The 25,613-nt window shown below is 43.3% G+C and overlaps 1 protein-coding gene across 6 annotated transcripts in view; it reads right to left on the bottom strand.

Moving 5' to 3' along the window:
- EPHA5 (EPH receptor A5) overlaps positions 1-25,613 on the bottom strand; it is a 196,891-nt gene that overhangs the window by 36,718 nt on the left and 134,560 nt on the right. For 2 of the 6 annotated variants that reach the window (XM_076336955.1, XM_076336958.1), the window contains exons 6-9: positions 18,096-18,220; positions 15,115-15,274; positions 10,954-11,059; positions 1,332-1,397 (exon numbers count right to left, since the gene is read on the bottom strand). In XM_076336955.1, the coding sequence (XP_076193070.1) occupies positions 1,332-1,397; positions 10,954-11,059; positions 15,115-15,274; positions 18,096-18,220 (457 nt within the window). The remainder of the gene's footprint in view (positions 1-1,331; positions 1,398-10,953; positions 11,060-15,114; positions 15,275-18,095; positions 18,221-25,613) is intronic. The other 4 variants (XM_076336956.1, XM_076336959.1, XM_076336961.1 and 1 more) reach the window with 3 other exon arrangements.

Genomic DNA, 25,613 nt, shown 5'->3' with positions numbered 1-25,613 from the left:
GCATGACTCCCAGCGAGCGACCGCTCGTGCACTGGTGGCACAGTCACAACAGACAACAGAAGTACTGGGAGGTTTTGTTTTAGCGCAATCATTGCCAAACCGGTGGCTCGCAGGAATGACCACATGTACCAGAAGAACATTTTGCAGCCATATACTTTGAGCTGAGCAGCCTTGCTTGCTAATGCTGCTCTTAACTACTCAAAAGTCATGAAAACCAGTTTAAAAAAGCTCCAACAGGAAAAAAAAAAGGCTTCTGCTTTAGGGCCTTTGTGATTGGCATTTGCAAACTCCTCCCTGGTTCAGGCCTCCGTCAGAGCCAAAATACAGCACTAGAGGACCCAAAAACGGTCCACCTTGGTGATTGCTGTGCCCCACAGACAGGGACTGCACCATGACCCAGCTACCATGATGCAAAGCCTCAGCATCCCCCAGAAAACACAGTAGAAGAGCTTCACACCTCTCTCCCAGTTATGCTGCAAAACCTTCCCAGTTTAACAATGCACATGGGACGTCTCAGCGCTCCTATGGTCTCAAGCAGCTATCTGACGGGGATGGTGATTTCATGAGTCTCCTAGGAGGCTTAGGAAGATCTCTGCCTGCACAGATTACAGCCGATTCAGAGACCTAAAACACATTCCCTTCAGGGAGCCACTCAACTTGCGTCCAGTCAAACCAACAGAAATTAAAATCACCCTTCCTTTGAGTAGTTAGAAAAGAGGGGAGAGTACAAGAGAGCAGAAACTGGTGAGGCAGCCCAGATGGTGGCAGAACGGGGCAGCATGCAGCACGGACACGCAGCTCTCGACGCCCGCAGAGATATGTCCAACGCTGCTGGAGCATATCGTTGGCTAACAGCATCATGTCATTGCCGTGTATGTCATACATTGACATGTATGTCGATGACATACGGTTTGTTTCACTGACATGCACATTACATGCCACTAAACACCTTTCCATTCCCGCCCGCCCCCCGTCTCCTTTCTGGGGACAAATTACCTCCCCCAGCCCCTTTTGGTGACAAGAAGCAGAATTTGATGAAGTGTCCAGCATATGTGATGTTTTATTATGACACATGACATTGCTGGTGCGGTGTCTGGATCGATCATGGCATAACATATCAGTTTTTTTTTTCCCCTGGGACCCCTGCTGGAGACACACTCTGCTTCGGGTCAGGCTATTTCCAGTTGTTGAGATACACAAGCTGGGTTGCAGAGATTGGATGAGAAAGCGATTTCTAGGCCAATACCAGAAAGGGAGGGAGAGGCAGACTGTGCACAGAAAACATGGAGGGAGGACACGAAATAGGAGCCAGCACAGGTGGGAACACTGACCATGTTAGGCTCGGATAGGCAACAGCACGCAGAGAAGAAGCCCACCCACAGCCATGATCGCAGCAACTGAAAAGCAAACAAAAAGGCCCAGGATAAGGAATAATCCCACCGCCCTGGCAAGGTGCAAATACATTCGCAACATTTTTATATGCACTTCTTCCTTCTTATTGCAATTATTATTTGGACCTTAACATCTTGGGCTGCAAGAATTTCATGGCGTGTGCTACCGTTGGGGAAAAATGCCTTGGGGAGAGCGTATAGATCCTGGTCCTGCAAAGCAATTAACCATGTGCTTCCTGTACTTGAGTACCACCGTTAGGATTAATGGGGCCACCCATGTGCTTAAACTTAAGCACCTGCCTTGGAGCAGGCAAAGTGACTTTTTCCACAAGCATGTGTGTGGTACAGTTACAATTTCCTTCAAAAAAAAAAAGCACTGGGTGAATGTGAGCCCTGCTTTTGCAGACCCTTATGCATGTACTCAACTCACACAGCCCTTTCTGGGTCTCCTTGTATCAGTGAAGCTCTGCACGCGCATTACGCATCTGCAGAAGCAGGACCTTATGAATTGTGTGAGAGCATTCAGTTTATTTAGGTAAACTCAAAATGTGGTGAGTTGAAAGGCGCTGCAAGCATCCACAGCTTGCTTTTGAAGGCTGCCGAGCCATTACTCTAGTCTAATCAGACTATGGGTTCACCTGACATCAGTCTGTAACTTGAGGCTGGCTGCACCTCAGTAATTGCCCTTTATCCTTGTCAGAGAACTTGCATGGACAATTTTTCTGTTACCAAATCTGTTAAGGTAATTCAGCCTGAAAAAGAACATAGTGCAGAAGAAACAACAGGAAGAACTTCAGTACGATATACAAGCAGGAGCCCAACAGTGCAGACATACTCTGGTTAAAGTCAGCTGAAGATCCCACTCATCATTTCTCCTCAAATCGTCATAACATGTCGTTCTTGAAAAAAAATTGTGCTCATCAGATTTTTATAAAGTATAATTTACAATGCCTAAACACATTAAAATAGCCTATTTAGACAAAATTAACATTCTGCAACTGCACCGCCTTAAATTATGATGCAAAATAACTTCAGGCATGCAATGATTTACAGAATTATATACTGGATTATGCGCTTACTTAAATTAGAACTGGTGAAGAATGTCTCTCTAAGCCCCTTTTGCATCAGCATAACAACTTGCTAACATTTTCTAAACAGTGATGCCAATATTTTTTTGCTATAATTGACAATATTTTCTATTTTCATAATGCCCTAGCTTGTGCAGTCACACTAATATGGGAGCAGCTCAGCCTTCACTAAACCTCTCGATTGATCCAAGTTAACAATGGATGGTCCAAAACCCAAAAGTACGCAAAAGGAACCCAAGCATTATATATTTTGAGTCAATTTTGCCATTTTCTGGGTTTAACCTCGTAGGATTTGAGCACAGGGAACTGGCAGGTCTCCAGAAGATCACTGTGGCTGTGACGACTTATCTTACATTTTAGCTAGGAGGCCCTCTCCCCCCAGGCATTTTCTAACAGTTGCTGCCATCAGACCTTCCCACACCGCTCAGCATGCAAAGTCAAGGTTTTTGAAACAACAGTTCAATTAAACTGAAAAGCAACGACTTCCTTAAAGTGAAAATAGCTCGTCGTTTCCTTAAACAAAGAAAACTCTTTGAGCACCTCATCAGCAACTGGGCTGCTCTGAGACAAAATCAGTTCCCCGCACTGAATGCAGAGCGCGTCAGATCTCACTCGCTCCCTTTATGGGAGGAAAAAAATGCTCAAGTGCAAGGGAAATATGCTTTGATGCAGCCTTACTCCTGCATACCCATCACATAATGCTGTGCACTTCGGGTCAAAATACTCTGAGGTGTAACATTAGGGGAAATCTAAAGCTCTTAGAAACAAACTAAACTGGATCACCAGACAACAAAATTCACTTTCCAGTCCCAGGAGCACTTGGATAGGTAAGTGAATGGACTACTTGGCCTGAACAGTTAGGGCAAAGGAAGATTTATTACTGCTCCTGTTAAAAGGATGACTTGATTTGGCAGATAAACTTCAGAATATAAAAATCCTGAGGCAAATAAAACTGGATGTTAAACTCCAGCAAACCTGACGTGTTCTCGTGGCCACCGCATTTGGGTGCTGATGGCTTCTAGGAAGGACAGAGTTTCCCTGTCTCCTTGCTCCACGCAGGGCAAACGCTTTCCAGATGAGATCAAATGCTGTGGCAGGATAAGAGATCGCCGCTCAATGAAATACGCCCGGACCTCTCCGGGGTTTGAAGATCTTTAGCCAGCAAGCTGACCTGTATTGGGGAGCAGTCAGAGTTGAACCGAGCACTGCATACATCAAAATTATCTGCAAATTCCCCTCCAGCCTCACTGAATCAACCAGCAGACTACGAGGAGACCTTGTGGGGCCTGCCCCTGGCTCCAACAGGTGGTCAGGAGCCCCTTCAATCTGCTGCAGGTTAACAGATGACACGTCCACATAACAGTGAAGGTTATTGAGAAAACACCTGCAGCGTTAAATCCCCTTTGCTGGAAAAGAATGAGGCGCTTAGGCGGCAGCGTCTCCAAAAGCCAAGCTGGCTTGAAACAAGGTGTGACTTCTGCTTTGAGCCCTGGCTTCAAGGAAAGGGCTGCAGATGGGCAGAGACAACGCAGAGGAGCCTGGAGCTGCAGTGGGACCTCCCAGACCTCCGTGGCCTGCCAGTGCTGCCCCGCTTCTTGGCTAGACCAACTCTACCGCTTTCGGTTATCTCAGGCACACAAAGCTGACACTCCTTCAGTTCTAGCAAAAGTGACCCCCGCAATGCCTATGTGGTTTACAAACCCAACTGTCCAGAGAGCACGCTTTAATAAACCTGTGCTAGGAGGACTTAGCAACACCCTTGGCATCGTTTCAAACCCGGGGCTACATGCTTTGTTAATGAAATGTGTGTGTGTATATATATATGATAGGCCCAAACAACTGTGCCTGCAATCAATGTAATTAATTTACCACAAGTCTGCAGATGACCCAGACAGCGTTTGGAATTAAACTACATTTTAGTGGCTAGATGCATCTCGGAGAGGCTCTGCCATATATAGCTGTGGCTTTTAAGAGTTCTAAGTTGAAGACTTGGAGTCATGATAAATGAAAGCCTCGTTTGTTGCTTTTAATAAGTTGCTCTAATGGGATGTTCTTCAGAGGCTTGCAATTAGAGACTGAAATACTTGAAGGTGCCTGGGAAGGTTTTTCTAATCCTTCACGCAGCCTTGAGCGATGGCAATGATTGCTTCCTGCACCTCCAGGTCAGGAGGCCAGCACTACACCTAGCACCTCGTGAGTCAACATGCTTGCTTCAAAAATCGGAGGAACAGCATTACACACTGTGAGCTGCTAGGAATATATTCCTACTTTGTCCAAACTATATTAATGTTTAAGGAGTCACCTCCTCTTCCTGCTGAGCTATACACCTAGCTCACACATTAAAGCACCTCTCTGCGCTGTTCGAGAATAATTGAGAATGCAGAAGCCCAAGCAGACAATTTCTATGCAATCACTATGGGGAAGGAGAGCAACGCTTCCAGGGAAAGGAACTGCACTTGGAAATACCTCTGCCATTATACTTTGCTATGTTTAAGCCATAAGAAAGTATGGATAACCTTTTTTCTCAGTAAGAGGCCAAGTGCCACAACATGGCGTGCCTTCAGGAGAGGTCACGCTTCCTGTTTCTAGCATCCAAAGCAAGGTGAAACATCCACATATTCAGAAGTGCAGAGGGACGACAGTCTGATTTTCTTCTTCATCCTCTACCCACTCCACAGCCAAGAGAAGACACTGTAAAACCCCACTTTAAGACACTACGAATGCATCGGGCTTTCACCAGTGCTCAGTAGGAGCCTGGAGCTGCTACCACTGAAGTCAGGCTCCATTTTCAGCTTGAAGGGCAGCCCAGTTCCCTTCTCGAAGTGGAAACGGGACTTGCACAATGCCATCAAACGCATTGTCTGAATGAAGGCGAGGAGCTTTCGTCACTGACTGCTGCACTCCCCTGCATTTCCCCGGCTCAGACAAAGCTTACGCCAGCCACTTATCTGTTCATGACGGTCCTCCTGCCCCGTTCCCTTGGCTGCTGCCAGAATAACTCAGAAATGCTGCTTTCAAGGGCAATACCTCATGGACTTGGAGCTTAATTACAGATTTGGTCAACTCTCACCTCATGTCTGGACCAAAGTCATCTGAAGGCAGATTAGCCTAGGTCCCTAAACCCTCCTCGAAACTGCAGCAGCTCAGACTGGCTTGTGGAGCCCGGTGTGTTTGCACAGAAGTACTAAGCCAAAAAGTGTTTAGAAAAAAAAGAAAAAAGGTGTTGGAGCAGCCAAATTTGCCAAGCTGATCTAGGCAGGATGTTAGAGATGGGGACTACGGGCAGCACATTTCCACATCGGCCCTGGGAAGGCATCACCCTGCACAAAAGGGTGCACTAGAGCACTTTTTTTTCAGAGAGGGATCCTGTACACCAATGCTGCTAATGCTCCTCTCTGGGAAAACGTACTGCCAAAGAGCAAAGAGGCTGTTAACATGATGGAGGTAGTAAAAACCTGGACCTGAATGGAAGCAGGACCAGACCCTGCCTGCTCTTGGTGGATGGGAATTTTGACTTGGCAGAGCAATAGCTTCTCCAACAAAATCCTTCCTCTTGTCAGGTGAATCGCGGGGAATATTTGGCAGTAGGCAGCATCATAAAGTGGCTATAAATCACAGGAGACAAGATCCTGTAGGAAGAAGGAAGAGCTGGTAAGAATGTAGAGATAAAAATCCTTTAAAAAGTCACAACTAACAAAAATTGTGACTCATGCTGGAAAAATTCTCTCCATGAAAAACGTTATCTACAAACTGTCTCCTGTTTCCTACGGAAATATTGAAAAAGCAAACTATTTTAAGCCCTGAAACATCTTGGAAAATAGGATGGGGGGGAGGTTGTAGAAAAATTCATCCATTTTGACCTTCCACATCACGGAAGGTTGCAAACGCTGGCTCAGGACCTAGGATATACACCATAATCCTTTCACCCTCTCTACTCCCTGAAAGTAACTTTTTAACAAGATGCACTTATTTGTGTCCAGAAAGTAGCCCTCTGCCACCACAGGGGCTGATATTTAAAAGTCTAAATCAGCTAAGGTCAAGGTTGGATACTCTGGTGCAGAAGCCTCTAATTGCCAACACCCAGGTGGCAAGATTTGTCTTTGCTTTGTCTTTTGACGGCTAGTTCCTTGCCAGAAAGAGACTTTGTGTACATGCACGACACAGGGCGAGGGGCAGTTTTTTCTTGCTCCAAATCTTTTTTTTTTCTTGAGTTCTATAGAAAGCTCCCTCTGGTTCTTTGGAAGATCACTCGAGATGGAAAGGTCATCCATAATGGGTAGCTGGCTATAAATGCAGATGCACAGTACACTTCTCAGTTATTTTGAGTGGCTTTTGCAAACATGCTCAGCATTGACCTAATAGCATCCCCATTTTACTCTGTAAAAGTCCATGCCTTTGTTTAGTGCTACAAAGCTCAAATGCTTGGGGGACCGGAGAGACCAGCAGTCTCTTAAGACTCACCCTAAGACCCCGTCAGTTTTGCAAACAGGGCTTGGTTTGAAGGACAAAAGAGGGGGAACTGCTCTGGAGCAGTGGGTCTCCTTCCCAGGATGATGCAAACCTGGCTTCCTACCTCAGTTTGTAGGAAGAAAGGGGCTGATGCCACAATGACAACTGTAGCACCTTATTGCTCCTCGCAAGATCTTTGTGACTGGCATTGTCCAACAGACTGTAAAACAAAAGTCTGTAATGATTTTAGATTAATATATACTTCAATTAGGAACAATGATGCCAAGCGGCATCTAATTCAAGCACTGCTAGGAAAGCAAAATTTATAGCCTTGCTCTATCTGTAAAATGCATTGCGCTTTCGAGAAGAACACGTAATCCTAACAAAACAAACATAACAACAACTCCGTGTTCTTTAATTCAATGCTTGTAGCTGGTTTAATAATAGATTTTCAATCCACTTCTCTTTTTTTGCTGAGACAACTATGGTCTGATTTAGTGAATCTCTTTGATTTGTAATCCTGATCGTTATATTATTAATATCCCTTGATGCAAAGAGTGGGATAACTTAAAAAAGTGATCAGCTATTTTGCTTGGTGGCATTTATGACCTTGGTCAGAGGACGCATTATTTACAGGAAGTCTTCCCGAGCATCTGCAAGTAAATCAGCTCTGAAATGCAGCTTAATTGTTTAGGGCAAAGTGCATTCAGTTTCAAATTCCCAGGAACCTCCAGCTTCAGACACAAAGCGCGTTTCCACAGATGGACACTGGCATGTGGAAATGCCACTGTGACTACCGTTCAGCTGACCTTTGGTTTGGGTCCAGCTGCCAACGGGAAATGCCAAGCTGTTATTTACATTTGTTCAAAAGAAGCGAGAAAACTGCAGAGATACTTGAAAGCAAAAAAGGGGAAGAGGTGTGGAAACTTCTGCCTCCGGGGACCTAGTGGAAAATAAAAAGCCTGCAGAGCCCAGCAAACTTCTGAGAACTACGACTGGGAAATTACTTTCCAAGCTGCCGAGAGCAGGAGGACATCTTCTCATTGCAGGACTGCTCTCAAGCTCCTGCTCACTTCAGCCCAGCATTTGGAGGATAGGCACAAAAAGATGCCATACAGCATCCTAGGGAGGAATATCCTAATTCTGAGGTGCCCAGGGCCTCCCAGGGAGCCTGAGAGCAGCACAAAGCCAGCAACAAGGAGCCTGTTTGCAGGAGCTGGCCAGGCTACGTCCTCACTGCTGCAGAGCAAGAGGGTTCTTCTCCTTAGCTTTGCTGCTGGGCCATACCTGCTCTCCTACATTAGCAGAAAAGATAGAGCCTGGGCTTTGCACAGCTTGCTCGGTGTGGAAAGCAGTGGTGATTTCAGCTGGAGCAACTCCTGGAGTTCAAAATGTCTGTTTTGCTAAAATCAAGTATGGGAAAGAATTAGGATAGGAAATGTAACCCACTGGAACAATATAACCACTCCAAAGACACAGGAAAGCATCTTCCAGAAACAGGTTAACAGCTTCAGAAAGGGATTATCCCACAACTCGGAATGCGTTTATCATCCCTGCAGTGTCACAGCAGGAGAGTCACTCCACGAATCGTCTCGAAATCATATCCAAGGCAAAGCAGCGTGACTGACACATTTCAGTGGTATTTCTGCTTCTTCCAAATAGAAGCAATTTTTTTGTTTTGCTTTGTTTAATTTCAAATTGGCTGTCAGCTTTCTGGGCTTCTGGGTTTATTTTTCCGTTCTCACAAGTCACTCAACACACTAGACAGACTTTAAAATTCATGGAAACTCAAAGCGGCTGAGCAGCTCTGTGGTAGCCAATTCTCTAATGATGGACCAAACCTTGGCACTGGAGGCTTCTCCACCACCTCCAGCTGAGGGACTGGGTTCTTCCCAGTTTAGGGGAAGGGTTGAAAAGATAAAAATGGACCAAGAGCTCAGCTCCCTGTGCCTGCCCCTTCCCATACATCCATCATGGCACCATGGAGAAGCTCCTGGGAACCTGCAGCTGCCCCGAGGTCCACAGAGAGAGGTGTGACTACAAGGTAGAAGGATTAAGGCAGCAGCAGAGGCGGCAATAAAACTCTAGCCAAAGGAGACAAGGGCTTTTATAAACATGCCAAGAGTTAAAGAGCCAAGAGGAAGCACATCCTGGAAAGCCCATTAGGGCAAAGGACAGAAAGACATAACTAACAAGAATTGCTGACAAATGGCTCAGGCTTTGCAATTGCTTGCTTGGACCAGAGAAGGTAGCAGCAAAAAGGAGACCTGCAAGGGCACGTCCTCCCCAAAGGGGTCCCGAGCGCTTGCCAGCAACTGTGGGACGAGCAAGAGCTGCTGGTTACTACGCAGTTGTGATTCCTTATGGCCACAGAGGGATATACGTCCCTCCACCTGCGATTCACCCCCCCCCCCAGACTCCTCCTTGCAGAGGTGCGAGGCTACATCAGTAGCTTCCCTACGGCCACGTGTGCATCCTGCTGTTTGCATTGATACAAGCACGCATCCAGGGTGGGGGAGGCCAAGGTCCACATCCCCCTGCTCTGTTCGAGGAGGGATTTGATGCAAAACCTCCAGCCTTTAAGAGGAGACTTGAACTCCTGCCTACAGTGTTCAGAGCCAAGTCTTTTTGGCTACAGCTATTCTGCAGCCCCTGGTGTGAATGGCCTGTAGCCATTCACCCCCCCAGGCCGCTGCATGCTTCTCATGCATACAGGAACATTTACTTTCCCATTTTTAAGCCCAACAAGTCACTCAAAGCAGACGACAGGAGCTCAAACGGCTGAGCTGGAAGAGACTGTCAGTCTCTGACCTTGAGTGGAGATGAGTCTGCCTTACCTTTTAAGACAGGACATAACTCTGTCCTTCCATGGATGCCTTATGCCTAGGGACAGAGCTGCTCAGCCTGGCTGGATTTCACCACGACGCATTCACAGACTGACGCTCTACCTCCTCTGGGAAAGTAAGACCCTCAGCCAATACGTTCAGTATCAGCACAGTTACTCTGCAAGTATCTTGCAACTACTCTTAACGCTTACAATATCCTGTAATTTACAGCCACCTTGCTAGACCTGAGCTTAAGACAGACCTGTATCATGAAAGCAACAGTGGGCTGATGGGTACCTTAGAAGCATAAATGTTTACTTTGCACTGAAAACAAATTCAGCCTTATCAATAGATGCAACTCACATTGGTTTGCATGAAGGATGTTGCATTGTTTGACTACTGCCATTAAAAAATGTACTAATACATGTGTAGCATATGAAAAAAGTGCCTTCTGCACTGGCTGCTACACAAATTTAGTGCCGCAATACAAACTGATCCTGATACAAGCCAGATTTTCCCCCAATACCACAATCCCTTGTTCACCAACAAGTTCCATCAACTTCCATTAGAGTTGTCAAAGATGGTATAGCCCAGGCTTTCATCACTTGCCTATGTTTAAGCACATGAGAAGTCAATGGGATCGCTTGATGGTTTGAAGTTGAGCATCTCCCTCCTAGGGAGGACCTCTGTGTAATTTACTAGCGCGTGGGGAATACATTAGTGTCCTACACACAAAAAATGAAATCCAGACCTGACCAAAACTTAGGGCATTTGGCCATTTGGCTGAGTTTCTTCTCTTGTTCTTTGCAAGTGTTTTGCTGAAGTTAAGTTTTTTTTCTGTGAGCAAAGCCCATTGTGAGCTCTGAGTGCAAACATATGGGCTTCAGGGTATTTTACATGTAATAACATGTTCTGCTTATTTTTAAAGGAATGTGAACACACTCCTGTGAGAGTCGAATAATCAGGGCCAGTCTATATGGAGATGAAAATCATTGGGAAGTGAACTACATCTGTGACTGAGCCTTTGCCATTCCTGCCTGTCCAAACAGATCAATCAGCCCACCCTTGTGCTGTTTTACAGCGCTACCGCTCAACAGCTTTGTTCACATGCTGCTTTCACGTAAATCGCGCTAATCAGCTGGTCAGATAAAAGTTATTACAAAAGTTGGAGAAGTATAAATACACAGCTTCTTCTCTTACCTTCCGCTGAGAAGGAAACCGATAACAACAGCCAGCAGAATGACTCCCACTGTTACAGACACAACAATTATAGGAATCTGGCTCTGGTCGCTGGATGCAGCCACTGCTGAGATGAGAAACAGAAAATGGAGATTAAGGTTAAAATGATAGTCAGCACTCACATGAATCTTTCTAGTGAGGCTGCCAGAGAGGTTTCAAGTCTTACCAGTTCATTTCTTCTTTTACGGTTTGTGTTTTCCCCCTTTGCTGTCTGTTTCTAGTTTGGAAAGGGAATGGGTGGAAAGAAACCAAAAACACATGCAAAACCAAGCCAAAAACCCAACAAAATTGCATCTCATTGCTGAATTCAGAAACCAAAGTGATGCAGAACGCAGCCTTTGAGTTTGCAAACTCAAGTTTGTCTTCCTGGGTTAGCTGCATTAGAAATCACACAGATAAAAGATGAAAACCCAACAGGTTCCCATTTGCAGAGAGAACATTTATGGAATGTTATTGTTAAGAGACATGAGCAAGATCTCCAAGATAAACAGCATTACCTGCGCTTCAAGAAGCTATAAACAATTAAAAACTAATTCCTTGTGGCATCTATACCACATGGCCAGAAGGTGCCCTTTGTAAAACAGGAATTTGCTAAGACATATACACTGGTTGGTCTTTTTATCAGCCAAGGGAAGCAGAAGTCTCCCAGCCCATGCCTTGTAAAGGCAGGAGACTAGTCTCATGATAAAGATGCCAGCAGAAAGGTCAGGAAAGCTGTTCGAGAACTGGGTTTTGCCACAGGTTAAATAAGAGCAGGTGAGCAAGCTCCTGCAGCCTGTAAAATGGAAATGCTAACACCACTTGTATCTTACCTGCTTTGCACTGCAGGGGAAGGAGTCCATCTCTCCCCAGGGGTTTGTATGTGGTGTTCCCCAAGCAGAAACCAAAGCCTCCTCACCCTGCCCTCTCTGCTGCCAGCTTATTTAGCTGCATATATTTAACCACCCCGGGGTACAAATATGGCTTCCTCCCCGCAAAACCAGCTCCATGGCGTAGGTGCTGCTGTTGTGCGGGGAAAAAACCTCATTATAGCTCCTACCCTCGTGCCAGCCCTGGATGAAGCTTCATCCACCCCAGGGAGCAGCAGGAATCGATTGCGCACTGAAGAAGCCTTTAACTAAATGACTGAAGTAAAAAGGGGTCCTTAGCACAGGATTAACTTTATGGAGGCTATAACTGAATATAGTCCCATATTAATTGTTAAAAGAAAAGAAAGACGAAAAGGTATGGCATTAAACATTAATCTGCAATGGGTTTCAAGTAGCTCTTCATACGGGAGTTCTCCGGCACTCAATGGCGAGCGGCGCGAACCTGCTACAGCAATGTAAATGATTTCAGAAGGATTGGCCCCAATACGCTAAATATTTAATGTTAACTGCTCCAAACCCGTGCCATCATCTAGAGATTTTATTAGCCTCACAAATTTATGGAGGCTCCTTAAGATGATGTTTTATTGCTTTCTTGACAAAATAATTAAAAAGAAAAACATTTAAAGGAGAACATTAAGCTGTGACTGGTGGTTTTTTGCACAGCTCGAGGGATGGGGAAATTAGATAAATCCTGCTGTGATCTATGGCAGCTAAAACGCCTGAATTCATAAGCCAAGCTGGGACCTTGCTGCCATTTAAAGCTGGAGGGGGACCTGCATTACCCCTCCTCGACTTGGTGATACGTTCCCACTCCCACCTGGCTGACCAGCTGGATTAGCTCACCAATCCTGCTGAAAACCAGCTTTTGGCAAGGTTAGTTTTATCAGGGCTAGATGACTCAGTGGCATTTGGAAAGGAGGACAGCAGCAAGTGGATACACCCAGCAACAGCGTCCACCCAAATAAAAAACTTCTGCTGAAAAATGCAGCCCTGGCTGCATCGTGGTGCTTTGCAGAATTGCACATGCAGGCAGCAGTATGTAAAAAAAAAACAACAAAATTTGGAAAAGGAGAAAAGTCCAAAACAAATTACAGCTTCCCCCCATTGCATTTCTCAAGCTGTTGTTTCACATTTCCTCCAAGTGTAATAAAAATAATTTTACAGAAACCTTGTGAACTGGAAACAAAACCTGTTGTTCGGTCCAAACGATTCTGGAGGCTGTTTTTGATTCTCACAACAGTCACTAAAAGGTTTTCATTTGTGCTTGAATCAAAATAATTTGCTTTGGCTCTAACAAGAAGTTCAGATCTGAACTCCGATGTAGCAGTGAGATTTCAATCTGTGCTTGCTTTCAGATTCTCCGGGACCTGCAGGAAAGCAGTGGGAGCCGGGTCACATTCCCGGCAGTAATATTGACCCTATATAGGGCCGTGGAAAAAAAAAAAAAATTGCTTTTTAAAAGGTTTTAAATGTCAAACAAAGCTGCATTTTGCAAGATACTGAGGCTTACATTGCATTTCAATTCTACCAAGCGTTTAAACATCTGGTTGAGTCCTGCTTCAGCCAGAGCTCAAGTCCAACAGAGGAAGAGTTCCCAGCTCACAAACTGGGGACCATGCACCAAGTATTCTTCCGACTACACCATCAGCTCCTTAGTATCAGAGAATTACCTACTCCTCTGCCTTTAAAACGCTAAAAAGCCTGGGGTGCAAGTGTGGCTAAATGACTCAAGAGGTTTAAAGTGTTTAAAGATATTACCACATGATGTCCTCAAAAAATCCTGATTAACACAGATACTTACACAATGGGCTTTACGGAAGTGCCATTATTTTTGGACCAGGATCACAGGTACCGATGGCACTGGATCAAACGTGCATATATTTCATGTATTATTTATTAATAGTCTGGAACACTATTACTCAAATGACTCTAAACTAGAAACTTTCCAACTGCAAGAAAAATTTCCTTAGTGAAATACAGAATAATTTTCAGCATAACATGATTTTGTTGCTACTTATAGGGCACGATTAATGGTTAATGCAATAAGAAATACATTAAATAGACCATTCTTATTGCATTAATGTTTGCATCGTGATGCAATTTGCACTGTATTAGTTCAATCACTGGCTCCACAGCTACATCTGCACATGTATAATGAATCCTTTAAAATCTATTATGTCTTCAAAGGTAGCATGCATTGAAAAGACAGCTTAGCATCTTCTTCTCAAAGATGATGAATTTTAAATGAACTGGAGTAACAATAATCAAAGTATTGATGAATTTAAATTTCTAAGGAAAACATACAGAAAACTGACTCTTTCCCACAGGAATGAACAGAGTATTTCCACCACAAAATTTCTCTTCCATGCAAACAGTATAAAAAAACTAATAAATGACAGTTGTACAAACTGAAATAGATAGAACACATTTTCTGAGGGAGAAAATTATCTTTGACACCTCTGCAAAAATTTGGTAATCAGGACAAAAGGAATTTCCCCACAGCTGTGCCTGAACACAGAGGAAAGAGCAGCTGAGCCTCTGCGTGCCTCGGGAGTTCACCCCACCACAGAATCTGCTCCAGAATCCAGACCTGGATGATCAGATTCATTTAAAAAAAAAAAAAAATTAAAAAAAAAATTTCAAACCCCACAAATTTGTAACAGGCCAAGCAAAGCCTTGTGCCTGCAGTGCACATCTTTCCCATTTCCAATCACAAGTCAAATTCCTTTCCTTGAGGCTGTGGCATTGGCAGCCAACAGAAACCATCTTCCAACTTGACAGGAACTTACACCAAAAGATGCTAACGCTGGTACAATTCTTCCCCTTGCAGAGAGGCACCATTTCAGGGTTTTTTCCCCAGATGCAGACATGTAAGAGAGCTCAGCATCCTCTGCAGACAGACATTAAGAGGTGTGAAGGAGCAGGTCTCATCCCCTCTCTCCTCCTGAGAGGAGAGCCCTTGTCCTCTCTTGCATCAGCTCCCATAAATACAGGATTTTTCTAAGCAGGGAACGCTATGAATTTCTGGAGCCTGAAGACCTCCTGACTTCACCTCCCATCCCACCATGTGAGATGAGGAAGCAAGGACAGATGCGTTAGCCTGTCTGGTGCATGGTCATGATGTCCCTGATGTTTCCAAAGTCAAGGGATGAGGCCAGGATGAGGGGGAGCTCTCTGCAAAGGTATGGATCCCCTGACTCCTTTCTGGTAACCGTTCCAGAGATGCGGGCTGACAGTAATTAAAAGGACTTACACACTGGGCTGGTTTCAAACTCAAATCTTCGGCTGAAGCCACCGTAGCCAGCAGCTGTCCGGGCTCGGATCTGGAAGACGTAGGCCGAGCCTGGTTTCAAGCCATCTGCTGTAATTGTCGTTTCTTTGGATTTGATGATGGTGTAGCTCATCTCCTGGTCCTTTTCCCAACCCCCCCAAAAAACACAAAGTTCAAACACACAAATAGTGGCTCTCAGAGAAGACAGACCTTTAACAACCCCCAGAGCAACGTTACAAAGGATGACTGAAATATGCATTTTTGAGGATATCTTCCCCACCACCCCTGCTTCTGAAGGCCCCTTCCGCAGTATAAAATGTGAAATCTGATTTTCTCTTTTATAATCAATAACTCTAGGAGGTACGAAACAGAGCAGAGGGACTTTCCATCCATAAATGACAATACGAGGACCAAACCAGCATCTGCAGTAGGAGCAGCTTTCCATTGCTCGGGATGTACACAGCCCGGGGCAATGGAAAGGTTCATCCTGCAAAGATCAATCCCAAGGCACAGGGAAGAGGAAAAAAGTCCCATCACCTTAGAAAGGGATTTTAATTTATACCAAAACGACTTCCCAGTAATGAAATTAGGCCTAAAAGAGAATAATATATTCTACATTGTACAACTTTATGCTGGCATTTCTAGAACTACGAATTAGACCTTGGGAAGGGAATAATAAACCAAAACTCCAGGAAAATATCTAAATTTTGCATTGTTCTTCAGAAGCAATGAACTTGAAGAAAATTTACTGAAATAAATCTTCATTTATATCAGTTTCTAATGCGAAAGAGTTTCAGTTCTTTCATTAACATTTCACTCAAATGCTTGGCAGTTACTCTTAGAATTATTTACTGTAGCACAATCTAGACAAAAGCTCATAAATTAAGGACTACAAACTTGGAAACTGCTTTTTATTCACCATATCCTCTTAGATCCAAATTATTATGAGGTAAACAGGAGTTCTTAGTAATTCCCTACCAAGATTTCTGCATAGCTCTTAGGAGCTGAACTGATTTTTCTTTTTTCTTTTTAATTTAATGGGCAACTTTCCATAAACAGTAATATGCCTGAATAAGGCCCTGGGAATCTCCAAATGTAGGATTACAGATTTTTTCATTGAAGCCTGTAGCTACACAAGACTGTTTTGGAGTAATGTATATTTTTTTTTTTCTTGTTAAGGAGCTATTTTTCTTAAAGGAATGCGATCTGACAAAACTCGATTTTCCAAAACATTTAATATAGATCATTCTTATCCCTTGGAAATGAATGCTGTGAATTTACCCTTATAAAGGGCTGAAAACAGAGAGAATATAAATGACAGTAGCAACAAACGAGAAGGATTAAGGACGACATCCCAAATCTAACTCAATGACTGGTTAAAAAGCAGTAAGTGAATATTAGGTCACATCTTTGCTTGTATGTCAGCCCAATTAGGTTTTCAATACACTGTTGGCTTCTGCAAACATTTAAACACTTAAGCTTTCCTACGGAAAACACTAAGCTTCGCTATCAGCCTGAAAGAAATAAATAAGACAGCATAAACTCGGACTGGCTGTAGCTACCTCCCCGTGAAGGACTTGCACTTGAAGAACTATTTACTGAAGCTATTTGAGACTACTTCTGGACCGCAAATACAACATTTTAAGCATGCTCCCCCCCGATCTGTTTGAAAACAAAGTAAGTAAAATGAACAAATATATGGATTTTTTGGCTTTAATTATTTCCTCATTATCAAGGTTTCTAGAGGCTAATCTTCCCAGGCCACTCCACGGTAAGGATTCAATGCACCACAACAGTCGTTCAAACAAGTTAATAAAAGAATCAGTAATGGATTATTTCCAGCAATAGCATATCCTGATTCTTGCTTTGTGCTTTAATCTTTTTGAAAACCTCAGCCCTATTTAAGCCACTCACGCATCTTGTGCCCTTGCCCAAGCTCCCTCATCTGCAAAAATAATGTTGATTTTATCCTGATGCAGAAGATTTACGAAATTCTTTCCCCTGTTTGCAAGGGCTGCTTGGGCAGGTCCCTCCCATGGGTCAGAGAAAGAAGAGAGAAGGAGTTAGGACCCAGTCCTGGTCCACGTTGGGTGGTTTAACCTAGGTCATAGACAGAACTAATGGAAGATCTTCCTTAAAATAGAAATTCAACCCCCCAAAAAAGTGAATTGTGACTCAATTTCATTATTTTCCTCTTGTTTTCATGTAGAAAGCCTGGCTGTTTCAGAAAGAAAAAGAACACCCTATAATCCCAGATAAGGCAAGAAACTGCTATTCAGTCACCCTCTTGCAAACTTGATTTTTGGACATCTAAGATTTCCAAAGATCTAAGGCTGCATCACTCAAAAGATGCTATTTAGACAAAGTATATTTGTTACTGTTTTCATTTAAACGGCATTAATTTTGCAGGAAGAGGACAAGCCGCTATTTGAAATGAAGACTAGGAGAGGCAAGTTTTGTAAGAAGAGAGAGTGTTTTCCATAAGACTGAGAGCAGAGCTGGAAAACCCAAGCAAACTTTTAAGCCAGGATGCCCTTCTTCATGTCAGAGCAGGTACAATCTCTCCGCAAAACCCTTCTCCTCTCCTTAGATTGTGGGTGCAAAACCAAGCGAGAAACTGAAATACCAAAGGCAAGGGACAGCCTAATGTTTCCGGGAGGAGACAGACGCTTGATCCCCAATCCCTCCTATTTTTAACAAATGAGCAGGCTCTGTCTTAATGTGATAAGGCCGGAGAGGAATCTGACACGCAGATTTATTGTATTTGTTCAAGAGAAGTGGCACATTAACGGAAAACAACACCCTCATTTCAAGTCTTCCTAATCATTTACTGCAAAATCAATCGGACATTGATTTATGCATAAAATTGCTCCATTCCCTTCCATGACTCAAATAATTATAACTAAAAGAAGAGGACAGTAAAGAGAAGGTACTTGGGATGCTCAGCAATCAATCCATCACACCTTTTCAAAATATTTGATTTCGTATTCCAGGATGATGCCGTTGGGTCGATCTGGCTCCTGCCAGGAAAGGGAGATGCTATTTTTAGTTATCTTCCCTTTTTTCACACTACTGACTGGAGAAGGTGCTGCAAGACAGGAGAAAAACAGAACAGACAAAAACCATGGTTAGTAAGACGATCTGCTCCTGCTGAAGTCAAACTTGTCAGTGCATCCTCAAACGCAAGGCGATCCTTAGCTACTGCAGATCAGCGGGGTCTGTTTTCACCTCGGTGGTATTTGCCCATTTTTAACAACTGGACTCGCACAGATTTTCAGCAGCTGAGGATCTGACCAGCATCACCCACCCAAGCAAAGTAACAACATGAACTACCATCAGCAGCTTACACATCAACCTTGTCTTTTCAAGCACTTTTCAAACCCCACACCTTGCCTTTTCAAATGTATCAGGCGGCTACATTATCAGAATTACATATTGATTACATATTGCTTTCTTTCAGCTGCTTTGAAGGTATGTATTTTTCAGAAGACCTTAGGTTACGTGGGCTCCTTAACTATTTATTTTTTGGCTTGTGCAGTAGTTAAAGCCTAGGCATCTTTCAGCCCCCTCCTTTCAGAAGCAAGGAACGGCGCAGCAAGGCCATTACAACCTTTATAATTCAATTGCTCTCCATAAATATCGCTGGGGTATTACAGCTCACATAGTGATGCTAATTCCTTGCAAATGGCAACTGTAAAGATTTTAATGATGATCACGGTTCAGAAGTTCGCGCCATGCTTGGGGAAGCCACAGCATGAAAGCAGCTATACCAGCTCTGCTTATTATTTTAAGATGCAGCCCTGAAAGGTTATCTGCCCTCTGCAGCACACATGTGCATCAGAAAGAGGCTTGATCCTTTGTTTTCAGTCCGATATCCGCAGAGACTTTTCAAGTTGTGGTTGCTACCACCCCTGCCAGCTCCCTAGCAAAAGCTACTATGGGCAATGCAACCTTAACACCCCAGGTATTTCATGCCAGAGGTTAGGAAACACCACTGAGTGAAAAGAAAAGGGGACGGGAGAAATTCATAGTCTCTAATCTACAGGGCCAAGAGCAGCTTCTCCAGAAGAAAAGACAGCCCACGCCTGGCCGAGGGCCTTCGACTCACGCTCCAGACAGGCCAGCTCTCAGCAAGGATTACAGAGGGGCTGAGGAGACCCATGGCAAAGACCTTTGTGGCCATATGGGGAACTGAGTGCAAAGAGCAGTAGCAAATGACATTTTATCTTCCAAAATGTATTTGGAACTATTAAAAAAAAAAAAAAAAAAAAGGACACTTCCTATATGCAGGACTAACTAATTACCACAATACTAAAAAAACCCAACCCATTAAGTAAAATAAAGACAACAAACAAATTAATAGTGCCAGGTCTGATCTTCAGCCAAAAAGAGTAAGGGAAGAGCTCCAGACAATTATCCCTGGACTGAAAGCTAGCAGCGAGCCTTCTCTTTTAAAGCAAGCTCCCACATCTCAGTCTCTTTTCAGCCCCAGTTTTTCTCACTCCTGTTTACTAATCTCTCTCCCACTTGGCTCTTGGAGGATCCTGAAAGGTGTTGGTCATTTCCATATTGTTTTCTGTCTGGCATCAAGCTACACAGACAACGCTCGCTTTTTAGCTGTGCATCCACCACTGTGCTCACAACTGCTCCACTGAGCAAGTAAAAACCACCTTGATTTGAATGATGATCATGTTATTTATGTAGGCACCACACGGTGATCACCAACAATTTTTCATCTGCAAAAGTCACCTTACCCTCGGCTGATGTCCTCCACAATTTTTTGGGCTACGTGAAGGCAAATAACAACCTAGACAGCTGCTAATCTGGTATAGAACTTTCCATTAATTAATCCAGGTGCCTAAATATGTGATGTGCCTGCATGTGCACAGCAAGTTGAGTTGTGCATGTGAGATATATGGTCCGTGCACATGTGTATGGTCAGATGTGTTAGCCCAGAGAAGACACAGCGAGTAGTGAACTCTGTCAAAATAGGATGAACTTCCATTCTAATGCAAAGGGAGCTACATGGATTTCAGAGGCATCAGAAAACAAGTCTCACTGTGGGGTGGTGGTGCCAAATAACACGCGATTCTACAACCCAAGTTAAATAGACAATACTGATCACTTCTTATCATGAGCTACTCGGATGCTACATATAGGGGATGGAGACACCAAAATACTCAGAAAAAGGGACCTGTGCCCCTCTGGGACTGTCCTCCAATGCCCCCAAATCCCTGCAACACCTATCCCAGGCTTGTAGAGCTGCAGCAGAGGTCTGGCAGGATGGAGAAAGTCAGAGCTGAGCACTAAACCTTTTTAAACTCCTATTAGCAAAAGCAAACTTGAGAAGTGCAGTGAGGGGAGACCTCAGCTCTCCCTGGTATTGAATGCCTCTCAGGAAGGTGAAAACCATGCAATTCTCAGTGTCAAGATCGCCTGACCAAATCATGGACTTTTCATCCACTTTATTGAGGTTTCCTGAGGTGTTTATAGGACCGAGGCTCACAAGTGCTTTAAAAACAAGAGAACAATGCAAGAGCTCCTGAACTCTGCTGCAAAATCCTTCCCCGGGAGGTTCAGGGGAGTTTAGCTCTCCTTCACGTGCATCAGCAAGGTACAACACAAAATGCACCACCAGCCATCCAAACTCCCAAGTGCCTGTCAACCCCCCTACTCCCCTAAAACAGAGCATCTTCTTTAAAAAGCAGTGTGTAAAAAGCTTTGCTAGTTAACAGCTTCATGGACTTAAATATCTGTCGTGCAAGTCTCGAACACGTTCAGTCGTGGCTCTGCATAATGCTCTGCTCTACCGGGAAAAGGAGGGAAGATAAGAAAATGAGTAACCCAACTCTCAAAGTAAATTAGAAAAGGAGTAACTGTATCCTTTTTGAATCTCCTTCAAAAGAAGCGTTAAAGTGTAACTGTGAGATAAAGGCCAATTAAGTAAATTCAATAAATCCCAGTGGTGCTGGGATGATACAGCAACTACTCTGCATCCTCAGCGCACAGAGATTACAATGCTCTAAACTGAAGGAAGGTATAAGTATTTTAGAGTTTTCTTTGTCAAACAAAATGTAATCCAATCTAGGCAAGCAGACAAAGTCTGCAATCATTCCATCTTAAAAGCCTGCAACTGGATACTGTGCTATATGATCTCAGGAAAATAAAAGGATTACTTGAGACTTGCTTTTCAAAGGTCACTGCTTCTGCAAGGGCAGCATCCTTTTAATAGAAAGAAGCCAAGCCACGGAGCACTTCCATTTGGAGTACAACATGTAAAAAAACAAATTCACGTAGGAGTCAAGACATATAAAGCTGCAATCTCCCATGTTTCTTATGTAAGCAGGCAGAAGTCTTGTTCAAATCCCTGCCTTGACACTACAAAGGGTGGACGTACATCGTGATTTGTTCACATGTTGCTTTACAGGTAATCTGCACATATGCACTAATTTCTCAGCAAGACACTCAAAATTGGAGGGATATTACATCATTTATGTTTATGTTTGCCATTCATGAAAACAGCCATGTCTGTGATGAAAGCAAACAGAAGATGTAACAAGGTGTGAAATTGCTAATGTACATTTTTGCTTTCCTGAGACCAAAATTAATCAGGGAGCAAATAAAAGCACAGAAAACTGATTCTATCTTTTTTTTGTTCTGTTTCACATTTCTGAAGAAGAATAAGGGGACATAGCAAATAAATAAATGAAAGTTTCTGCAGAAGATGCATCATTGTCACATGTGAATAACTACAGGAGATGATTTCATGAGGAATAGACTTTTTAGGACATTCTTCCTCTGCAACCTTTGATAATGACATTAGCACTGAATTAGCCATCTAGGCACCAAACCCAGTATTTACGACATACTGTGCTGTGTTCCACTAACGTCTAATATACAATGATGCTTAGTGGAATAAAATGTTAATTATATTTTAAGAGAAACTAATGTTATCAGGTGAATGACCACTGCACCAAGATAAAACAAATAATCCAGTTTCTACATCTCATGGTCTATCTAATGCTCTCTCCAGCCCAATTACTTTTGCCTTGGTATTTTTCACTCTGGCAGAAACAACAGCTAATGGCTCCCCATCTCACCCTTAGCCCCATAGCCAGTAAAGTTTTCCGCTTCTGATAAAAAAAAAAACAACTAGCTCCCTTCACCCTTGGTGCAAAAACCAAGTCACCAGCCCAGAACCTTCAATCCAGCTTTAACTTCTGCCGGGACAGATCCTCACTTGGAGCAACGCTGAGTAGCCCAGGAAGAGATGTTGATTTACCCGGGCAAAGGGGCTGGCACCTCTCCTTCCTGTGGCTCTCCAGGTATCTGGGCTTCAGGTCCCTTTCCAAAGCCAACTAAGGCATCAAAGAGGAAGATCCTGCTGTTACCATCTCTGTCCTGGCTGTTGTTATAGACATCGCCTTTTATAGACATCTATGCAATGGATTTTCATGCGTTTGCAATTTCTTTTACGATGATTACATTCTTGTATGTGCAAACGTTTGGGATCCAACACTTCAGACCTCGCAACACACCTTGGGGTTCCTCCCTCCATGTGATGCCATGTTTCTTTCGCAGTCTGAATTTATGCCAGAAGATTTAAAAGTCAAGTTCATGCTTGTGATTAAATCAATACCTTCACCTGTCATCATATAACCAAATAGTTAGTTATGCTATCATTAATGCACTTATAAAGCCAGGTTTAACTGAAGAAAATGAAACCTGTATCAGAAGAGTAACCACAAGACAAGTAATTCTGCTTCCACTTCAAAAGCCTGGTATACTGCAATTTTTCACTCAGTTTCTAATTAATGACATTATTGAATTTTTTTTCTCAGGCCTTTGGTGACTTCAGAGTTTGGAGCAAGACCTGCATTATTTACCGAGTCACACTAAAGGCATAAGAAACTGCAGGCAGCTTCAAGCAGTAGATTCATTTTAAACAAGATACGTACATTAGTTAAAACAGAAACACTGTTTTGAAGAAAAAAAAAAGACTTCACTGTATTATCTCTTTGCATTTCTGTATAGAAACGATACACTTCTAGAAAAGCTCAACACCCAATGGCTCCCCTAAGGGTACTTTTACTGAGGATTATTATACGTGGGTCAGAACTTAGTGTTTAAGTCATGATTTGACTTTTGTGCTGCAATTTTTAATATCCCAAAGTGTACACCAGTTTCCCTGACAGTGAGTTTCAAAACTGTTTGTCCCTTGAGGACAACTAGTTGCAAACCATGCCTGGCTAGTTAGGCAAACAGGTTGGACCTCAATTTGCAGGTGCTTGTAAGTGCTTCTGAAAACAGTCCAGGGAGTGAAAGGTCCTTGGACTACGTAGCATTAAATGCCGTTTCAATTTTACCTGACATCTTACATGGGATTTCAATGATGCACAGGCCCTAAATAGTGCAAGGGGGTAAATTTTAGCCCTGGGATTAAATCCAAACACCTCGCCAAATACGAGCCCAGTCCTAAAACATGGTTCATATATGGATATTATCTTCTTTCAAATGATTTTTCAAGGTATCTCTTGAGTAGATGGGGACTTCAAACTGGTCATTTTCACACATCGAATATCAAAACAAGAACACAATCTTCAAATTTCCTTGGCAACGAATATATAGTGTTTCTTCACATCTTCTAGCTCCCACGACGAACACCTGAGGTAAATGCCAGGTCTTAGACCAACTGACAGTCTCTGTTACCCACCTCCATTTTGAATGCCTTCGAAACCTGAGATGCCTCGATGTGTGCCTTGAAATGAAAAGAGGTCACACAAGAGAGAGGAACCCAGTTCAAGCACTCAGTGGCCCCGACAGAAGGCAGGGCCCCATTTTTGTAACATGAGTCCATGTCTAACCCAAGCAACCAGATTTATCTCATATGAAAAGGGGTGATCTTTCAGGTGATTCCCACCCCAGTCCCTAAAAGTTTTAATGCAGCTCCTTGAGCTTGACAGCAGGACATGACTTGAAGCCCCAAACCTGGTCACAGAGCTAAGGTGCTCCCAGAGCTTGCTGCCTCCCAGCTGGACACAGCGTTGGGTTTGTGCAAGGTAGAACCCAAACTGCTGCCTTTTCTCTTGGAGAAACTGTTATTTCTTTGACAAAGCTTTTCTCAGATAATTTCTCTCTAGACTTCTAATCCTTGGACCTAAGATACCAGAAAAGTACCTTTGCTAAAGGCAAAGAGAGCAGGATGGATGCTGTGGTTTTGTGGACACTACTAACCCGATGCTTTTAATTACCAGCAGCCCCACTACAGAGAAGTGCTCATGGTTGGAAGATACAAAACAGAAAAAAACCTTCAATTCATACTCACATTAAAGAGATAACAGAAGTAATCTGCATGCAATTTGCATTAGCACAGGAATAATGGTTAATCTCTTACTTCTGATCTGTGTAACAGCTCAGGAGATATGCCTGGTTGAGACTGGGACTGCAATGCACCAGTGTGGTCTAAGGCTTCAAGATTTACTGTGCCCCAATACCCTGTTCTTGCTGTAATTCCACTGCACTAGCACAACTTGGGGGAAGGAGGGGTGTGTGCATGCTAAATTCACCTAATTCAAGGCCGTCTTTTCTATGAGCATCTCCTGGAGGAGGTTGCAAGGAGAGAAACAGCAAAGAAAAAAAACAAGGGAAACTAAGTATCTTCTGTTTAACAGCGACTAGCTAACATCAACTGATCCACCCATAAGGATCTATTGCTTCTTGCTGCAAATCTTTTGATGAACACTCCATGATATTTAGCTGCTACTATAAAATGGTATTAAAAGAACAAATAGCAAGAGAGCAGTATTACTGCGTGTACAAAATCACTACTCAAATCCTCATTACATTAACTTGTGTTACAAAAATGTATCTATAAAATATATTTGTTATTAAGACTAATTACTGATTATTGATGCATAAGTTATAAAAACAGTAAATGCATAGCTTTAAAGCATTTGTATGCAGTCTTTTCCTCTTAATCAAAATATGGTGTTAATTGTAAGAAAGCAGGGCTCAACACATACTCCTCGAAGGACAGTGGATGCAGCCAGCGCAAGCTTTGCCATTAACAAAATATTCTGCCTTAGCAAAATATTGCTAAGACTCACTGAAGCGCCTACCTTTGTGGAGGCAACCCAAGCAGGCATAGCAAATTCTCACCTCCGGCACTCCTTTCTGTACGCCCTGTTGCTGATTGTACAGATGTTTCCAAAAATCACTTTCGCCACAAAAAAAACAAGTAACTTCTAAAAAATTTAGTATAACGAAGCTATGCCATGACACAGCTATCATATGTTGCAATTGCAACAGGATTACTAGCAGAGACTAAAGACATCACAGGATCTGGGCGCAAAACTATAGAGCCTTTGGGGCAAGACTACTTTGTCATGCCTCATGTGTGTACCACCCCATATACAACAGAGCCAGAATATTTAATGGAATCTATCATGTATCACCGCCACCTCCAAACACTGCATAAACTT

Source organism: Aptenodytes patagonicus, chromosome 4 (assembly GCF_965638725.1).
Source record: "Aptenodytes patagonicus chromosome 4, bAptPat1.pri.cur, whole genome shotgun sequence".
NCBI classification, from domain to species: domain Eukaryota; kingdom Metazoa; phylum Chordata; class Aves; order Sphenisciformes; family Spheniscidae; genus Aptenodytes; species Aptenodytes patagonicus.
The sequence above is the reverse complement of the archived record's forward strand: the minus strand, read 5'-3'. Positions and strand labels throughout refer to the sequence as shown.